Here is a 21,575-nt window from a genome sequence, read left to right as displayed (position 1 = left end):
ATATTGCTTTTAAAAAACTTCAAAATCATCCAAAACCAATTAATCCAGTTATAACAAACAAACAGATAAAAATGGGTTAGCTCCTCCTCCAAACTGCAATAAAATCAAGCATTATATCCACAGACTAAAGTTGCTAATGAAGTCTGCATAATAACAGAATTATAGAAGCTTGTGCTTGAAGCAGCAGTTGATTATTTATGTAACATCATAGTAAACGTATAGGAGAAAGAGGAACTACAAGATAATGTGAATAGTTCTTGGGGCATCCCATTACTCTCAGTAGCATTCAAGATCACATCACTATCCATATTAAAATTGATAAAACAACAAGTCAAGCATAAACTGGGAGAATATCAAGGAGCATTCATAAGGATCAACAACAACACAACAAATACTGATTCCGAAAATGTTAACAACACATTTTATGCTGAGACAAAACAACATGTACATAACTTCTACATGTTAAAAAGGCATACAACTGCATTGGCCATTCTGATACTTACCAAAGTGGTTAAGTTTGAGCTGATTAAAAACTACTAGGGTTTATAAGAGCAATCCTAACTAACACAAAGTCAAAAATAATATTCCAAGGATTTTTCTCTAAAGTGTCTGAAATCAATATATGCATTTGACAGGGAGATAGCCTATCACTGCTCTTGTTCAACTGTGTATTGGAAAAAATAATACAGGAATGGCACAAGTAATTAAAACTTTGAAACTGGTTTAAATATTTGAGAACTGGGACAAAGAACAGAGATGTGGAAATAAAATGTTTAGCTTTTGCAGATGATATAGCCATAATGAGATAAGATTTTGAAACAGCAACAAAACAAATTAATGGATTGAAAGAAGTAGCAGAAAAACTGTCTTGCAAATCTCTTTCAACAAGAGCAGTAGTACTGTCAAATTCATGGACAACACAAACTAACTATAAACCAGATATGGAACAATAAAACATGTTAACGGCTTTAAATTTCTGGGCAAATGGATTACACCCAATTGGCTAGATAAACAAGCCTTCAAAGTAAGACTTAAATAATGGAAACAGCTTTCTAAACTAGAAAAAGTGCTTTTCCATAAATACCAAAATTCTTCGATACAACACAACTCTTTCGTGTCTTTATGTAGCTGAGTTCCTTATCATCTCAGAAAGATGCATACTAGTGGAATTAGAAAGCAAAGAGAAAGAAAAACAATATAAAAATGTGATCGATATAAAAAAACACAAAGTTACTGCAAAATTGCAAATATTATGGGCACAAATAAAACATGTACAGTCTGATTTTATGAGCACAAAGAAGGATGAATTACATCAAATCAACACATAGTATCTTCAATGTCATTGACTCTAAGCCAAAAACAAGAAAGAATACCATGGTATATGAACATCAAAGATGTAGAGGAAATGGGAATACAGTCAGAAGACACAAAAATTGAAACATCTTCAGAACAGCTATAGTAATGTGGGACTTCTGAATGTGAAAAAATGAACAAATGGTACCAAATGTCAGATAACTGCCTTGTTGGTTGCTAGAATGTCAACTACAAAAAAAGGTAAGAAATGATAACATATAAGAAGAAACCAGTAGTTCTGAGCAATAAAAAATGTACAGAATATTTATGAGGAAACTACAGTTCCAGACTAAAAATTTATTTAATTTTTAAAACTTAGGAATATTATTTAAATTACTGCCATACAAACTATTTATAATTACTACATTATGTGGCTGCTACCTACTGAGAAGAAAGAAATTTAGCTATGGTTGTTAATATGCATGATTAATATCACCATTGCAGTAAGAAATATAATAAATAAATAAATGCTCACAGCTTTTCACTGCATTTAATAATAAAATCTCTGAGAGAATTATGGATTCCTCAGCTGACAGCCCTATAAATAATCTGCTAATGTTTCATCATGATTCCCAATACATATCAAAGAGTCCCACGCTGGTAGTGGAGGACAATATCATTCACCTGTGCCCATGAACTGCACAGCATGATGTAACATACAGTTGGTACTGCTAGTTTATTCTTCATATATCTATCCATTTCTGTACTATGAGGTAGACCATAATAGGGTTAAGTAAGTATATATTTCACAACAGTATATTGATGACAAATTTGTTTGTGATGGCAAATAAACGACAAATGTGGATGCATGAGTAAACATAGTTTTAACTAGATAAAGATGCAGTTATTAAAATGGTTGGAACAGAAAGGAAAATAATTTTCAATGCAGCCCTATAGAACTACCATAACACTATTTCTGAATCAATAACCTGTCACACACTGTCTCCTATGGAGTCTGTTAAAATGCGTCCTCCACCAAACTTTGATTTACAAAATGGAAAGCCATTGACTGAAAACACAAAAAGTTTCAAAATTCCAACGAAGATGTTCTACTGCTTAGTTAAAGAACAGAACATCTTAAAGGCTGCAGAGGTAATGGGGCAAATGTCCATTTATTTATATTACTGTTCATTTAAAATTAAAGAAGTTAGTACTTTACATCAAACTAAAGAAATTGCTTGCAATATGTGATGTGATATATTTATCTGTCATAGTTCCTTCTTTCATGTAAAGGCTTTGTGGCATATCTTTGTGAAATAGAGATGCAGACAATATTTTGGAAACTGCAAACAAATATCTTAGTTGTCACGAGTATAAAATACTTTCAGTATTCTTGTTGTGTCAGTTTGGAATACAGCATCATCTACCTGACAAAAATAACGGAAATTAATATCACAAGCTAGAATTTTATTCTTATTTGATGTGGCAAGGACACTGTGAATGTTTATACAAGAATGTTATTCTGAGAAACTTCCTTATCATAATATCTCACCAATTATTAGAAGGTCTGTTTGTCAAACATCATTCAACAAGAATAAAATAAACTGCAAGGAGCCTCTCATTCGTTGTTCTAACCTGCTTTTCTTTACAAAGCTAGTAAAGAGAAACAAATAATGCCATAAAGATTACTTGAGACAAAGAGTGAACAACATTACAATTTTTGTTTGTGGCTGTTAAGAACATAGAGGTAGAAGTAAAACTCAATTTCTTTCCCACAAAATACAAACTCATTTTAAAATTGTGGACCTGCTTATGATGAGACCTTCCTCTCACAATGAAATGATAAAATTTTAAAGAGAAATATATTAATAGGCTTTTATCAATCAGACCAGTGTCTTAGTGCTTGTTTATGATTTTTATGCATTGAAGCAGATGAATTATTATTATTATTATTAAATGTTTTATGTTCCCAAATAGCTAAATGTAAATTTCTTCTGCAGCTACCTTATTTTAAGTCTTTAAAATTTATCTGCATGTAAAAAATGCTAATGCCAATACGACAATTAAAATAATAATTTAAACACAATAGATAGTAATGAAACAGTCTGTAAGGCATTTAAAATAAGGGCACTTTTCACTTGTCCAGTAGCATTCTGTTTCATGTGCTAGACTGGCAGACAGCAGTGTTAGATATCTTGTTAATGCCAAGAAAGAGTGTCATAAAAATGTGGTAAAATTATTGATATTTTAAACTTAACACCCTTACAAAGCAAGAACCCAGTCCTTACATCTGTGGTTGAACAAAGTGTCAACATTTAGAGTGAAAGCATCTTCTCTTAATAAATGACAACAGCAGCATTAGATCTGCATTGCATTACATATATAAATTAATATATATTTGTGCAATACAGACACCCCTTAAGAGCTCACAAGATCATTGAAAAAGAATATAAAATTTAAAAATTTTATGTAATTATTATTGATATGACAGCCAAATTCTTCAAAAACCATGTTCCATAAGTATTTCAAACACCTGCGATGATGTATCAAGTTTCATTTTCCTTTTTGAGCCAGTTCAGTTGCAGTTCATAAAAAATCACAGGTTTTTGTTTATTTTGGTGTTTTTATAACAACAATAACAATAACAATAACAACAACTTAACATGTCACAATGACTCACTTGCACTCATCTTATCTGAAGACTGACATGTCATAAATGTTTCATTTAACTACCCCAAGTACCTACACAGTTCCTCCAAATGCGGCATGTTTGAAATTATATAGCGTTTTTATGAATTTGTGTAGTCTATTACAAAGCAGTCTTTTATGGAATTACATTATGAACAATCTGAAGAGATAATTCATATTTTATACAGAAGTTCCATTTACAGGTCACTTTGAACTTACAATTTCTTATTACATGAAACTGAAAAACCATTTTCAAAAGCTACAGAAAGGGAAAGAAAATTTAACTTAAGAATTATTCATTCCAGTACACTGATGGTATGAAATCATTATTTGCACTGGAGCAATAACAAATATAAAACAAATTATCCATTACTGTTCAATAATTAACAGACCTAATACATGTCTGTTTCATTCAAGCATGCCTTTTATGCTGATGGTTAAGGTATGAAACATGATCTACAAATTATGTACAGTACATAACAACTTCAATAAATAAAAAACTCTTAACAATATACACATTATGTACACACTGTAATATAAGTAGTTAACATAGTTCCATTATTTTATAATGAAATATGTACACAATTTATGAGCAATCTCTTGAAACAGATATCTACATAACAAATCAGGTATACACACATATGATCTCACAAAAATAATGTGCACTTACTTCACGTGCTTTTTGCTAAAATAACAGAGATTATGTTCTCATGAACAAAGGCTCAATACTTGCATTCACATGTACCCAAATGATGGAACAGGCACAGCTGTATCACCATTTGACCTAAGGTTAACACACACAAGTGCACAAGATGTACATCCTGGAGAAATTAATTCTGTAACTGCATCACACTGCTAATAGAAAAATGCCTCCACATTTTGTGACATCGAAGAGCAATCATTAGTAGCCTCTCTCTCAATGGAAGACTACTGCCAACACATCATGGAATTGTTACTGTTTCCCATGACCTCCACAATTAGAAATAAAATGACCACTTATCAACAGGATATCAAATGTTGATGTTATGTTTCCCAAATATTTATAAGAGTGTAATTCATAATAACTTCATATGAAATGTATAAGCTATAATTTCCCCCTGATTGATAACTGGTGGCATACATTGGGGAACATGTGGAGAAGGGCATCTGATAACCGATTACTTTAAAAATGTACAAAATTTGAGAACACACTTCTTCAGGATGCAGTTAGATTGCTACTTATATCAGTGACATAACTAATACAATAAGTGAGATGAAGTAGAAAGCAAGAAGTGACACATTTTTAATAATATACAATTAAACAAGCTTGCAGGAATTACTAACTTCTGTTGAAATACAGTTGAGCAAATGTGTTGTGTTCTGTAACTATATACAGAATGGAGGATCAATTAGTGATGACATTATAACATTTGAAAAAGGACAGCAACACGAAGAGAAGGAAAGGACAGAATTATGAAGAGAACGAATAAACAATTTGTAATACTCATTGAATGCTGAAACACTTCAGATGTTTGACACACAATACTTGGGTCATAATTTCTACTCACACATTCTCATTCAGCGGTATGGATGGATATGAAAACTAGTAATATATTAATTGTGATGGCATTATGTATGGTGAACCTAGCATAGTTGTTTTTTAAATTTGTATTCTGAATAATGAAATAGTGATATGTGCACTAAAAAAGCACCAATTTTCCCTTAACCTTGCCCCTGATTTCTTCCTTTAGGCACCAACGAGACTTTTGATGTTGTCAAGAACTATTAAAGAAAGATGTTTGTTGACAACAGAATGTTGATAAATGTGCATCATACTACTAAACACTTGGAACTGCAAAGGCTCTAAAATTAAGTACAAACGCAAATTAAAAGACAATATGATTCTAAGAGTGACGAAACTGGACATTTTAGAGTTCTTTAATGGCAGGAACATATTGGAAAAATTTAATTACTGTACAATAATGTGAGTTATAAAACACAGCATTCACTACATCTGAAGAGGAAAAAGTACTTTTAAGGCTAAAGTTGAAGACAAGTCAAAATTTTTCACCTTCATACTTATGGGCTATGAATTATTCTTAGTGTACCAAAAGATTAACTAGAATGTGAAAATATATTAATCTGATGGCTAGAGGGTACAGCACTTGAAATTCATAAAATACTTCTGACTTGAAAAATACTTTTTTCTAAAATAAGTTTCCAGTAGAATCTGTAGCTTTCAATCATACTGATATTGGAAAGTATAACTATGCCATGTGTAATGGACAGGCTTTTTGTAATTGTATTTGCAGAACATGAAAATCTGGTAACAAATACTTTGCACAGAGATTCCATTTCATTTTGTTTGTTTGTTTGTGTGTGTGTGTGTGTGTGTGTGTGTGTGTGTGTGTGTGTGTGTGTGTGTGAATAACTTTTTGTAGGTTTGGGCACCTTCAGGATAAAATAAATTTATATAATACTGTATCAGATTATAGGGCATTAATGACAGTTTTCATCATATATGTATAAATATTTAACAATGAAACTAAATTCAGAAAACAATGTATCAGTTTGAAACCAAATTCTCTGTGTCAAATGTCTACACAATATACTGTGTAAACCTTGACAAACACATAGAAAGTAGATGAATTGTACATTCAGACAGGGGTTTCGTGAGTCAATAAAGAATAGAAACTAACAGGTGTTTAAGTACTGAGCCACTAGAAATAAAGAAATTAGTATTTCTTATAAATGTAATCACAAGCACTACAGGAAAAGAAACCAGCTTACAGTGACATTATGGATAGTTTGCCTGATTTTCTGTTTGACAGCACATGAAGGTTGCATGAGACTAAATTCTCTTCTCATAAATCAGTCCCAGAGCTCTGTAAGTTATCAATTGCTGTTATCTGATATCTTCCCCCCTCCCCTCTTCACAAAAATACTGAAAAATTGATACAAGTATAATAATACATTATTCACAGAAGTTGGAAAGAATGAAGAATTCCATTTCAGAATTTTGACAAACTTACATCATTTTCTGTCTGCATAAAACAAAATCAGGGACCATGAATACTGAGCAAAATGTGAGGCAAATGGACAATTATAAGACACATGTGCCAATATTTTCTTGAACATATAGAGTAGTATTTTAAATGTGATAAATAGTGATATATTTGAGCATGTCATTCTGAAGGTTAATATTACTTACAGTGAAGGTACAAAATTAATCATCAGAAAATTTTATCTTCTTTAGCAAAATTTGTTTGGTGTTTTGGACTAGGTTTTTGGTGCACCACATGATGCAATATGTTGCAAAACATTGCAGTGGTTGTTCCCAAAACCAAAATCTCATTAAATGTAGGAGAACATGGTTATGTCACTTGTGGTTCGTTGGCTCCTTTCCAGAAACTCACTATTATGAGTGTAAGTTTGTTTCAACAATGGACTGTCTGTGAATACTACTGGGACAAATAAACGAGTATCCATTTTATTACATGAAATGGAAAATGGAATAGATGTGGTTAATTAATTAGTATGTATTTTAAAGAACAAGTATAACTTTTGTAAATGCATATAGTAGCTATGCATGTATGCTAAAAAATGCTAGTATCAAAATAGGTGACTAATTCAATGCTTTGAATGTCCAAATGTGATAGAAAATTAAATAAAAAGAAGTCTCAAAGCATGTTTCATAATATAAAACTAGGAATTATGTTCCTTTTACAAGTATCCAATACATTTGAATGTGCAAAGCCTGTCACTGTGAAGCACAAAGTAAGTAATGCCAAAAGGAGAAAGAAACATGTGTATTATGAAATGGTAACCTGTGTGTTGTCACAAGAAAGCTCAAGTTAAAACATCACTTCCTTGACTGTGCAACAATGTCTTGCATGTTCATGTCTGCAGCAGTCACCTATAGAAAGGCGTTAATAGACAAAAGTTTATGATTTCATGTCAAACCTCCAAAACATTTAGCAGAACAACAGACAGAATTCTTCTGCAAAAAAATCAACTTATGTGAATATGAATGCCCAGTCTTCAAGAAAATTTATTTATTCAGTTATATAAATTGTTAAGACCAAAGCATACGCAAGTTGTTATCACGTATAATTAATGTTACTGTGAGCCATTGTCCATGACTAACAGTGAGTCAGATGTCCTGATTACAACAGTATGTCCTCTGTAACCTCTCTCACACACTAGAATATTATTCTATTTTATGCTGACTTTCAGTTGCCTATGAATACACAACTCTGTCCAGTACACCACCTTCTTAATTCATTTTAGTGGTGTTGCCAAGCACTGTGAATAGCTAACAGCTACTGACTTATCCCAATTTTAAAGAATCATTCCTTAAAATACCATATTATTTGATTCAGGCAGCATCAGATGAGTGAATAACTGTGTGATTGCACAATGGTTTTTTTTTTACAATGCAAAGTAATATTTTCATATAAATTCTTGTAACGTGTTTAAAAAAAATACAAATTATTGAAAACACTACTGTCTTGTGACAATGTTTTGACTATTATAAAACAGTCCATTTCATTTGGGCTGTGATTCCCTGAAGAGTTTCTTGCTCACTTGTCCATGTATGTCTTTTTCTCAGTGACAACAAGAACGTGCCTTGAAAAACACTTGTGGAGAGTAGACTAGACATCTGATGTTTTCACTTCCGTTGTGGATGGGCCAGATGTTGCACCACGTGGGCTGCTACTCTGTGAGTCCTGGAAGATGGTATTTTTTAATTAAGTTACATAAGAATTAAAAAACTGGTATTTATGTTTGTTAACAGTGCACTTGACAAGAGCTGCTGACAGTTGTCAGTGATGGTTTTGGATCGAACTGTGGTGATGGTTTTGGATAAAACAGTTGTTGCTGCTTGGAGGGAGGAGGGGGAGGGGGGGCGGCGGGCTGTTTGAGCTTTAGCTTAATACTTATCACCTTTTGAGGAAATTGGCATAGAATTGTCTGCGTTGCTGAACATGTTATGTCTATAAAGGGCTGATAAGCCAGTCCACTGGTACTGTGGTGAAAGTGCCATGCTTTGACTCTGTGGACTTGAGGTAAAAATCCACATAGCAGTTTTTGTGATTTTTTTCCCGACATAAAATGTATTTTTTCATAAAATAATCTGTATTTCACTGTTATAAGTAGCTTTATTATATTTCATGTGCATTCTTCGATTTTTGTATTAATGGTCTGTGTCACTGCACTTGTCTGCTGTTGGCAAAAGTTCAATATGTTGCTACAGTACAGTAGTTCAATATGTTGCACCAGTTTACTGTTCTAATGGAGACTAGCCTTTGTTTACACAAGGTAGAGAATGTGACCAAGCTGTAAAAAGCACAGGCTAGGCTCTGGCATCAGGTTTATTTGATCATCAGTATCACTTGATACAGCACAGTGATAGCTATGATTTACTTTCTGTGAGTTTGGATGTCTATACTAGTGTAACATCAGTGTGGTTCCCACCAAAATAAATACATTAATTTTGTTAATAATGAGAATATCTTCCACATCATATAAATAAATCATTCATGTTATTGGAATAATAATTTTGTGAAAAAAGTATATTTTAAGGAAGCAAAAAGAAAGTTTTGTTAAATTTGGGATTTGGACTTGAGCTTCAGGCCACAAATCTAGGCTATGGTGTCTTCACCATTTGCCCACCCAATTCATTCATTAAGCAGTTTTATAAATTAGGACTTTAGAAAAACAGGATTTTCAGTTTTTACATTCTTAAATGCTATCTGATGTCAACAGTAGTTAGCAGGTAGTTCCTAAACCTCCTCACTCTTGCCCTCCATTCTCATCTGCTTTGCTTCCTCTAATACATTTAAAATTCAGTATAAAATAGAGAGATTTCCCTTACTGTGACTCCACAACAGCCAAATATACCAAATTATATTCTAAAATGTCAAATACCTTTGTCATAAGAATAAATGATGATGCTGGGGACATAAAGATAAGTTGCCAAAAACTCATTGTTAATCTAAGAAAGCAATAAATGTCTTGCAAGGAATAAAATATCTTTAATGGTACAAAAAGTTGTTTGTCTTTAACAACTAAATCTGTAGTAAAATTGAGTTCTTGGATAAATATAACAATTGAAATTTATATCAGCACATAAACGTTCACAAATTTTATGCATATTTGAGCACTTTTTGTATATCTGGGATGTTGCATCTTTTTACATTTATTGAGGATATGATCTACACAACATTTAAATAAATAACAAGATGCTCTCTTAATCTTCTCATTGACAGTTCATGATTGTGGCTAACCACTATGCACTGATCAGCTAGAACATTTTGACCACCTACCTTAACAGTCGGTATGTGCACCTTTGGCATGGATAACAACAGCAGTGTATCATGGCAAGGATATAATGAGGCCTTGGTAGTTCACTGGAGGGAGTTGGCATCATGACTGCATACACAAGTCACCTTACTCCCATAAATTCCGGGGACAGGGGCCATGAGCTCTGATGTCACAATGAATCATATCCTGAATGTGTTCAATCGGCTTCAGATCTGGTGATTTGGTGGACAGTACATCAACTGGAACTTGCCACTGTGTTCCTCAAACCACTCCAACACATTTCTGGCCTTGTGATATGGCCCATTATCTTGTTGAAAAATGCCACAGCCATCACATCATCACGAAGTAGTGTACATGGTCTGCAACCAGTGTACAATAATCTTTGGGTATCATGGTGCCATTCACGAGCTCCACTGAACTCAGGGATGCCCATGTGAATGTTCCCCAGAGCATAATGGAGCTGCCGTCAGCTCATCTGCATCCCACAGTACAGGTGTCAAGACAAAGGATTCACACCCTCCCATCAGCATGATGAAGAAGGTATTGGGATTCATCAGACCATGCAACATTTTTCACAGTGTGCCAAAATCCAGTGCTGATGGTCACTTGCCCATTTCAGTCATAGTTGCCAATGCCATGGTGATAACATTGGCACATGCATGAGTTGTTAACTGTGGACGTCCATTGTTAGGAGTGTTCAGCACACTCTGTGTTTAGACACACTTATACTCTGTCCAGCATTAAAGTCTGATGTTATTTCTGCCACAGTATGCCAGCTGTCCTGTTTTACCACTCTGCCCAGACTACGACGTTCAACGTATGTAATGAAGGGTAGTAGTCCAGACCGACAACATCTGGACATTGTTTCACCGTGGTTTTGCCACATGCTGAAGACACTCACCACAGCACTCCTCGTAAACCCAACAAGTCATGCAGTTTCTGAAATGCTTGTGCAGACCATCACAACTGCCCTCTGTCAAACTCAGATAGATCATGCGCCTTCCTCATTTTACACACAAACAGCACACTCACTGATACTACATGCACTGTGCATGTGTCTGAGTAACATTCATTCCTCGCCAAGTGATACTGATATCACCTGGACAGCTTTGTATCAATAGTAGGTTAATGGTCATATTGTTCTGGATGATCAGTGTATATCTAACATGCAACCTACCTCTCATTCTAAATTATAGCTCCACACATATCAATTGTCTCATATGACAACTACAAAATTTATTTAAACATATATATTTTACAAATTTGAGGTTTACATAATATACTAAAATGATTTTATTCTATTAATCGTAGATTTGATCACAGAAACACAAACCCAAATGCCCTCTTTTAAATACAAGAAGTAATTAACTTCTGAAATTCACAAAATATTTTAAGGGCTGATAAAAATCTGCTGCAGTATATATGCAACACAGCATCACTCTGGTGTGAGTATATAAGCACAGACATGTAGGCAAGGGATTAGTGTGCATTCATGCCTTTCTAACATGTGTGGTAATGTGAATATGTGAACTATGGCAATGTTATTATCAAATGCGTCCAAACAGGAGCAATGTACTGTTATTCTTTTCTTGGCTGGTGAAGCATAAACACCAATAGACATCCACAGGAGAATGAAGGCTGTGTATGGGGCAGCAAATCTGTCAAAAACCACCATTGTGGAATGGTGTGCCAAGTTCTGTTTTGCTTCTTCATGATAATGGATGGCTGCATATTGCAAATATCATAATGCATAAGTTACACCAAATGAACTAGGAGACACTTGAGCACCTGCCCCAATGTACTGCAGGCAGTTATTGACTTCTTCACACAGCAGAACTGTGCTTTACCACATGGGCATCTTTAACTTAATGTGATTGTGGGATGATTGCCTCTATGCCCACAATGATTTTGCCTGGTTGGGATACCGACTCTGGACTGTATGGCCTTTGAAGGAAAACTTTTTGACTGCTCCTTATGTCATTTTCTGAGCCATCCATGGCATTGCATATGAATTACTTTTTGAATCATTTCATTGTGGATTCACTTGATATTCTGCTCCTGGATTCACTTGATATTCTGCTCCTGGCAGTTAAGGATGCACTATGACACTGTGGATACTCAAGGTTTCTTTGATTTCCCCCTGGAGTGAGAGCATGATCTTCTTGAATGAGCCACTCCCTCTAAAGTTGTCACAGATGATCACTGAAAGATCTGTTCACAACAACATCCATTACTTGAAGCTTTGAGGTCATGCCACCAGGAACTATTACCAGGCCTGTTTTTGATATCAGAACCTTAACTTCCTAGATTAGATGTTGCCTGAGAGAATCATAATGCGCAAACTCATACTTGCTTTGAATTCTACAATGCATGCAGTTGGAAATTTTTTGATATTTACTCCCATGTGATGTAGCACTGTGTTGCTGTGATTTAGTGAATCTTACTTATATTTAAAGATCTTTAGATTTTGACTGAGTAATTAAGTAACCACTTTCCACTACAAATGACAGTTTGATGCCATTTCCCATGTTAAGGTACTTTAATGAGTTTGTTGCTGCACTATTTATCCAATACACTCTTAACATTACACCACAGAAAATGAAATAAAGGTCCAATAAACCAGGCAAATGCACTGGTAACACAACAGATTATATTCATCCTTACTGACACACCTAAAGTTCCTCCAAACTGGCAGTTAGCTAAGCTCCCAAATAAACACTGAAATGTGCCTTTGATCCTACATGCAGGAAACAAAAGTTATTGTGAACAAGTATTCCATAAGAGTGATATGTAGAAACTGATAGTAATTTCATCCAGTTAAGTGTGCTGAAAGAAGCAAGATCCTGGAGGATAATTATAAACTGTTCCAGCTAAAATGTGTATGTCTATAAAAAAAAACCTTTTTTAGAGACATCTAACAATAACTGCGAGTTAGTGACTATTCTGACTGCTAAAACAACCATCACACATGAACTATCTCTCATCTACAAGGACATGCTGTAAAGTAATGCCTCCATATCTTTTATATGAAAACTCTGAAAGCTTTTTAAGTAAAACAAATGTTATTAACATTTTACATCTTCATTGCTTTTTAAGTAAAACAAATGTTATTAACATTTTACATCTTCATTCTTCATGTCTACATATTTATTTCTCAATGCAATCACCCTACCGATGACCACACATCTCTCAATGAGAGACCACTTTATCGATACAAATACGGTAGTATGTTTGACTTGGCTGCCAGGGCCACAACCTCACCTCTTGATCCACATCATCACTATCAAAATGAAGTCCTCAGAGGTGTTCTTTAAACTCTGGAAACAGAGTAAAATGGGTCCAAGTTGGGACCATGCGGAGAATGATTGATGACAGGGAACACAGGGTGTCAGATTGTTGCAGATGTTGCAGCACTATTGTGTGGTCTGCCATTGTCTTACTGAAGGAGAGGGACAAAGTCTTCAAATTTGAAAATTGATTACAGCATACCATTTCTCATGCTATGATATAGCTACATTACACACTGTCTTGTCACACATGACAATCTGGAGTCTGTTAGTGGTAGAGGGCTGCAGACCTGTAGATATGAAGAATAAAGATGAAGAATGTTAATAATTTTTGTTTTATTTATATAGCTTAAGAGTTTTCACATAAAAAATTTGGAGGCATTACTTTGCAGCATGCACATGGATGAATTCATGTGTGGAAGGCAGCATCATTAGCTTTATGATGACAAAATCACTGTGAAAATTTACAATTTGTGGGCTTCATGAATGCACTTTGAGAAAGTGGTAAACACATGGTGTACCTGTTCAGTGCCATTTAAACTAGTGTATGACCTGTGCCCATATCATGAGGCACAGCATCCATACTTCTTGAAGGTATTTTATTAAAACTCTCTTTCAAAGCATACTCAGAATCTCATATTCTCATTTTATTACTTAGTCCACTACCAATGTGCTCTGGAATAAGATCCCATGTTCCTTAAATGCATCAAAGATATTGTGGTGAGGATGTACCCATTAGGAAACCAATGATTATGAATATGATAATCACAAACTCATGATACAAAATGCTCATCACCCCCTTAAAAGAGCACACAGGTCACTTTTAAGTTCTTTGGAAGGCGCAAACTAGTACCCCATGGTCATCTAACCCTCCATCTCATTCATATGTCCAGGCAATGAAATAGTGTTATATGCGAATCAGTGTTATGGAATCAATGCACTAAGATGGAGACATGACGGAATAGCAGGAAAGAGCTATCATATTTGAACATGCCTATGACCACACCATGAATAAAATTACCTATTTTACTGGTGTATCAATGCAGACTGTTGAATGTTTCTACAACATATGGTTGACCCCTCACAGCCATGTAACATAGTGTAAGAACAGTGGTCTTCGAATGTTCCTAACTGTTAGTGAACAAAGATGCATGTAACACCCTGTAAATGATAAGCAGTTTCAGACTCAACAGGAACTACTGCTGTCAGTGAAAGCAAGTGCATTTCCACCAGTTTATGAATGAACTTTCTGAAGGGAACACTATGTAATGGACATTTCGAGTCGGGAACCTCACAAAAGGCTATTGCTCTCAGAGGCGCATAAAGCAGTATGTCTTTAATGAGCCAAGCAGTATAGAAACCAGACAATAGCTGACTAGAGGCATGTATTATGATGCAACTAATTGTGATTTTTCCTCCTTTCTAATGACACAAGGCACTGATTGTATCAACAGCACAGTGAGGCATTTAACTGACAGTGAGTGGAAGGTGTAGTTCAGGCTGTAGATGGTTCTGTGGTGTTTTGGAGGTATTTTCCATACCAAAACATGGTCCTACTCATTCAGATACCATAAAAATGAACCAGCATGGTTATTTCAACATTCCCTGTGAAAATGTGTGGCCCTTTTCTCTACATCTCCATGATTAAGTTACACTCCCATCTTACCAGAAGACAACAGTTGTGTTCACAGGTCTGCACACCTCTTTTTCCCCAGTTCAAAGAACACTGGAGCACCCTACTGTGCCTTGTCTGATTTGCTAAATCACCTGGTCTTAATCCCACAGAAAATATCTTGGATTATTTATGACACAGATGGAAAATAGCAATTTACATACCTTCTATTTGGTAGCTCTATGGGATTTAATCATCAATGAGTGGCCTCAGCTAGATATGGCATACCTGAAGAATGGACTCTCTTCCTCAACAAGGTGAGGCCACTGTCAAAGTTAGATGTGATGTTACATGGTATTAATATGTCGTCTCCTGGTACGACTAATTTTCTGTCCAGTGTGCTTACCTATATTGTCTGCTTTCCTCACCATAGCACATAACTGAATCAGCATATTTGAGCAGTTCTCAGTCCATCCTAGGTACAGAGGCCTCACAGTTAAGCAGTTAAGACACAGGAGGCTTAGAAACAGAATGATGACAAACTCAGAGTTGACTGTGTAACTGACAATGAGGAAAATTAGCAAAAGTGGAAAACAGTAGAGTTACAAGAAGCTAAAACAGGAGAAACTTAAATGGAGATAAGAAGACATATATTTACATTATGGTTAAATTGCTAGAATTCAGAATACAGAATACCTTAATCTATTATTGCTGCTTCCTGTTCCCTTTCTCTTGATGGAGTCATGTTTAATAATTCAGAACATTGTGCTAGATATTTGGCAAGGTTTCAAAACATGCTTTCTTGTACCTGTCCCAAATAATGTCTTCTAAGTAACTCAAGAGTAGCTTAACAGTTGTGGATTTTACTTCTTTCTAAAGCAGTGGTGAGTTCAGTAGTGAACAGTGAAATTGTGTTTTCCTTCTAGTATTGTATTTGCCAATCTCACCACTATTTTACAACAGCACCAGATTGTAGATATCAAAGTTCATTACAGAATAAATGTACTGTATGCTTGCTTCTCACATCACTAATTATATGAATAGATGCAAGCATTCAAGCCCACACATAATCCTAATTACTTCCAGTTGTGCAAAGAGAAACTTGTGCTCTCGTAAATACATAAAGCATACATCATATTACCTGTCCTTGATCAAGTTCATCCAATGACTCTAGCCTAGCAATAGGCGCCACTGGAGCATCTTTAAAATCCCACGATGGTGTCTCTTCAGCCGCAGTTCCTCTAAATGAAAAATCATCTTTTCTAGTATCTGCAGTATGCTGAACAGGCCATGCATCCTCACTCTCAGTATCACCATGTTGTTGATGCCAAGATGGTGTGTGCTGATGCTGTACCTTAACCAAAAATTGTTTCCATTAGTAAAGAAATGCAGTACTAGACCTACATTGGTTATCTGTATCTACGAATATAATCAATAATTTTCCAAAGTAAAAAGCATCTGGATGTGATAAAAATTTTTAATTGGCTTAGTAGCAGTTGTGAAAATGAATTTTATTATTTCTTGAATATAAATGTTCAGCTTGAGCAGAGAGCATCAAGAGCAGTTCTTTATCAAATTAATTCTCTACTCTATATGAATGGATGCTTGCTTCTGTTCAAATATTTATACTGGCTTTTTAAGCCTGTGATTTATTGCATTTTGTAGTGTTAAGTGGTACCACTTGAGTAGCCCAGATGCAAAAAGTGATAAAAGCATTTTTTGTCGATTTTGAGTTGGGCACACTGCCGTACAGATTTTTTGAGTGCCTACATGATGGAATAGTTTTCAGAGTGCAAAATGTACTAGAAACTGTTGAACATGGCTATAGAAAAGCATGAATGGTTGCAAAAGCCACTAACTGCAAGTTGTCCTTGGGTGCAAAGCCCACTTAATATCCAACATTTGCAAAACCCACCAAGTTCAACTGGCATCGCAGTCACCGCACCATGTCCAGCTGCAAAGTATGCCAACTGATTTCTGACTTACCAGTCTAGACATTCAGAGGTACCTTTCAGCTTGTTATGATTAGAAGCGCTATTTTTCTTATTCAGAGTTAGGTTGGAGTGAACACATAGGCAACAATGAAGCTCTTGCTGCCGATGCATTGTTGAAACATAAGCTGGTAAGCACAGCTCAGCTGATCAGCATCTTGCCATATGTGTTTTTAAGAAAATGAGTGATTCTGTGGACTTTTAAATGCAGAAGATGCTGGAAACAAAGTGGAAGTAATGGAAATAGTAGGTACTTTGCAAGAAGCTGAACCCATCATAGTAGTTGCAAATGACAAGAACGAGACTGAGGGCAGTAGTCCCTCCCAGACAAAGAAGAGCCATCCTGGTCAGTTTTATTAAATCAATCTTATGCAACAAAAACTGTGCTGACAGTAATTGTTATGACATAACCTCAACAAATTTGTGGTATGATCTATGCCCTCCTTTACACATTGGCACAGTCTGACCAATTTAATGGACCATTCCTGCAAAACTGAAAGTTGTAACTATCTGGCAACAAAGTATAAGTGTAGTGCATGTTTTAAATGCAGTAGCTCTTGCAGGTAACAGCAAGGAGTGTATGCGATCATGCGTAGTTGTGCTATGCACTACACTTACACTGTTTCAAATCACTCCCAGTTTATGTTTTGCAGGAATTGTCCACCAGGGAGGATTTTAAGTAACCACTGGGGGACGGGGTGTTAGCAGTAAAAAATGAAATATTTGACCAATCATGTGGTTCAATCACATCTTTTTATGTATGATACATGATTATTTAACTTAACTCATTACACTTATTATCCCTTTTATTTTTGTATGTCACTGGTTTCTTCTTGAAACTCCCATCAGTCTAGAAGAAATAGAACTGTGGTTCCCAATAGTGGGCCACTCATTCATTCCACTTGACAGGGTTTTTGGTAACATCGAAAGACAACTTCACAAGTTGAGCATAATTGAAAACTTGTCTGTCTGTATACATCCACCTCATTGAGAAATTTTTCAACAGTAGTACATCTAGGACAAAATGAATGTCCTGTTGAGGAATGGAAAGAATATGTGGAAAGCTCAGTGAAAGTTACTGGTAGATGGCATTTCCAGATTCAAAAAGCCAAAAAACATCATGTTCACGAAAAGCAAAAATAAGATATGTATAGTTCATGGATGGGAAGAGCATCCTGATGACAGGAGAAAATTTCAGCAAAGCGAACAGCCCAACACCACCCACAGCAGATGTAGAACTTTCAGAAGTCATACTTGCAGGCATGAAAAATCTTTTTGCAGTTCCACTTTGGTGAAGACTGGGTGGCCAAAGACAAACTCAAATTCTACACCAAGGTGTTTGATGAGCAGGAAGGCACTTCTAGAGTCACTCCTGCCACTGCCAACCCTCAGAACAAGGAAGAAGCCAGAAGCAATTTTGAACTGATGGACAGTACTGGTGTTGATGTCACTTAAAAGTAATTTCCAGCCAATTTCATTTTCTAGAATGTTTTGTTGCTGTTTTTAATTAAGATGCAACTTACTGCCAATTTTTTTTCAGTTTCTAAAATTTTGTTGATGCTTTATTAAGATGCAATATGGAGTTTATTTTATTTTCTACAATATCTTGTGATGTTGAAAGCTCGATGCTGTATTTACTTTTAACCTAATGCTGAACATTCATTCATGTTCTCTTTTTCGCAGTAAATACGTCATTTTTTCCTGGTAAAAACATATCACTTCCACATAGTCTGTTTATATTCACAACAATTAAAATCCATCCGAGCTACGTAGGGAGAAACGATCACCATGATAGAATAGGGAAATCAGAGCTCGTACAGAAAGGTATAAGTGTTTGTTCTTTCCACATGCTATATGAGATTTGAATAATAGAGCATTGTGAAGGTGGTTCAATGAATCCTCTGCCAGGACCTTAAATGTGATTTGCAGAGTATCCATGTAGATGTAGATGTAGATATAGATCCTTCCATCATTCCTAACGTATCACCGAACAGCTGGTTTTGCAACTGAATGTTTTGATATGTTTGCAAAACCCACGATCTGCATGAATTGGGTGCAAAAACTGCTAAGTCAATATTTGACTTAAGATTTTTATGTATAAAACATAGTTGCAGATTTCAGCTATTAATACTGAGTAATTAATTATTTTTTACTTATTTAAAAAAAATGAAGCATTCAACTTCAATAGGTTGGATGGGTCGAGTTTTTTGCGACTATTTCAGTTTCTCTTATCATGCAGTAAGTGGCTTTTGCATCTGAGCTACTCATTTTAATTGGCATTCCTTCATAAAAAATGACATAAAATTATTGTTTGTGTTGCGAGACCAACACAGACTGTAATCTACCATTGACAAGTTTCCAAGGTGTCAGAAAACTTTTTTAACATTTAAAACTGGACAGCTAGCAGATACTGTGCTTGTCAAAGATTTTCTGAATTTTGTGTAGCATGTTCTACTGCACAGAGCTTATGTCAGTTTACTGCATTTGAAAAATGGGCCATTTTTCTAAGAAATGCTGCATAGATACATATTCTTACATCAGTCACAATTGCTTCATACTTAAATGAAAATATGTTGTCTTCATAACAACAAAAAGACTGCTCCATATTTCATTTTCTAAATGGATATATAATTAGAAGCTTACTACTTCTCAGAGGGCATTTTGACGTTCTCGTCTAACCAGAAGCACTTAAGGAAAATGTTTTTCCTTGAGTCTGTTTATAGGTCAATTATTTTGAGAGGAAGTTGATTCAAACAGTCCTCCTATGCTCATCAAAGCAGCTGCCAATTTTGTGACAAATTCAACAAGGTGTTTGTTAGTAGGCCCTGACTTTTTATATAAAATATACAAATTTACAACCATTGTCATGAAAACATGAAAAAAAAGCTTTATCACGGTGTTATTTGTTCCCTCTCAAAACAGTAGTAGCCCGTTAGATGGTAGCTGTAGTCCAGACCTGTCTTGTATTTATTATAATCCAAAATACAGGTGGGTTTCATCTTCTATGTCATTAATAATTTTTTTCAAATGTTGACATTGGCTGCAGTCATTTTGTGCTCTTTCATCAAAAGAAATACATTCCTGTTGTCCTCCCATTTCACAAACAGCAAATGGTCACATCTGTGAAACAATAGTTCATTTTTTTCAGCATCTGTGCAATTAGAACTTTCCTGTTTTTTCAGTACTGCAGTGTAATGCTGTCTTGAAACTAAATACAAAGTGTGTAGCAGACAACAATCGATGCTATTTGCATTGTGTGTGACATTGTGAGGTACAGTGCATGGAGGAAAGGGGAACAAAGCAAGTAGCACAAAATGTTGTCTATATTCATTTTCCACCAATACAAGTGAAAGTGTTCCCATCTGCATTTTTTGTTGTAGTAAAAGCATTATAAAATATTTTTACATGGACTGCAGACAAAAGACAAATATCAGAATACATTTAAAAAGCTGAGAAGCAGCCTATGTAGGTCCAATGTTGATTGTCTTTTTCGAATATAATCCACGCAATGCAGGAGCTACATGGCTTGTCCCTAGAGCATTAAGAAAACTAATGACACTGGCAGAATCATATCTTCAAAAATGTTCAAGTTTGTTGAGGCTGTGTTTGACCATGAGGTATCATTTTAATCTGAAAAAAAAGAGTACTTGTGCCATTGAGGATATAAACAAACACACAAGAGCACACATAGCAGTTCAGTTGATGTTTTCATGCAAGGAATCTATATTGAGAACTCAAAGTTAACCACTTAAGGCCATCCACCCACAGAAATGGTATAGTTTTGGTTAGATAAGCAACAAGTAAATCATGAAGAAAATTCAATAGTCAGAGAGTCTTCTGCACCTGTCTTGAGATCTTAATGAAGAAATAAGATAGCACATGAAATTTCTGTTTCATTACCCATTACTGAACAAAAGCAGCAAAACGGATGTAAAACTGCTACCACGAAACTCTGAGAGCTAGGATGTTTTCAAAGTAGTATTTCTCCACCACGTATAAGCAGACTGTCTATTAGCAGTTTGAGGTTCAAGAGGCTGATCACAAATAGACTAACTTCATAGCTCCCGATAGCTACTACGAATCCAAAGATATATTGTCTGCTGCATACAGTCCTCAAGTCATCTCAGAATACATTTTAGTATCTGACTGCAATAGAGATTCACTCCCAGCCCAAGAACCAATCTGGAGAACAGGTCAGAGATACTCATGCTACATAATCCAGACTCAGCTTACTACCATGCATGTCATGTGGAACCACTCACTGTGGTATGCTGTGGGCTTCGATTCTGGCTAGCCATTCAATTTGTAAGCTCCACCATCATTGACTTCAGACACCATGTATTTGTTCCACCTGTCTCTGCATTACTGCCAGTAAGACTGATCATAATCTGCATTCTA

General features: G+C 35.3%; 1 protein-coding gene across 1 annotated transcript in view; it reads right to left on the bottom strand.

Moving 5' to 3' along the window:
* Window positions 1-3,328: 3,328 nt before the first annotated feature.
* Window positions 3,329-21,575, bottom strand: part of LOC126184345 (potassium voltage-gated channel subfamily H member 2) — an 832,502-nt gene continuing 814,255 nt past the window's right edge. Inside the window, exons 20-21 of the mRNA XM_049926724.1 lie at window positions 16,328-16,540; window positions 3,329-8,690 (exon numbers count right to left, since the gene is read on the bottom strand). Of these exons, the coding sequence (XP_049782681.1) occupies window positions 8,616-8,690; window positions 16,328-16,540 (288 nt within the window). The 3' untranslated portion in view covers window positions 3,329-8,615. The remainder of the gene's footprint in view (window positions 8,691-16,327; window positions 16,541-21,575) is intronic.

The sequence above is a fragment of the Schistocerca cancellata genome, chromosome 4 (assembly GCF_023864275.1).
Source record: "Schistocerca cancellata isolate TAMUIC-IGC-003103 chromosome 4, iqSchCanc2.1, whole genome shotgun sequence".
Taxonomy (NCBI): Eukaryota; Metazoa; Arthropoda; class Insecta; order Orthoptera; family Acrididae; genus Schistocerca; species Schistocerca cancellata.
Note: the sequence above shows the minus strand (reverse complement) of the source record. Positions and strands in the feature narration are given on the sequence as shown.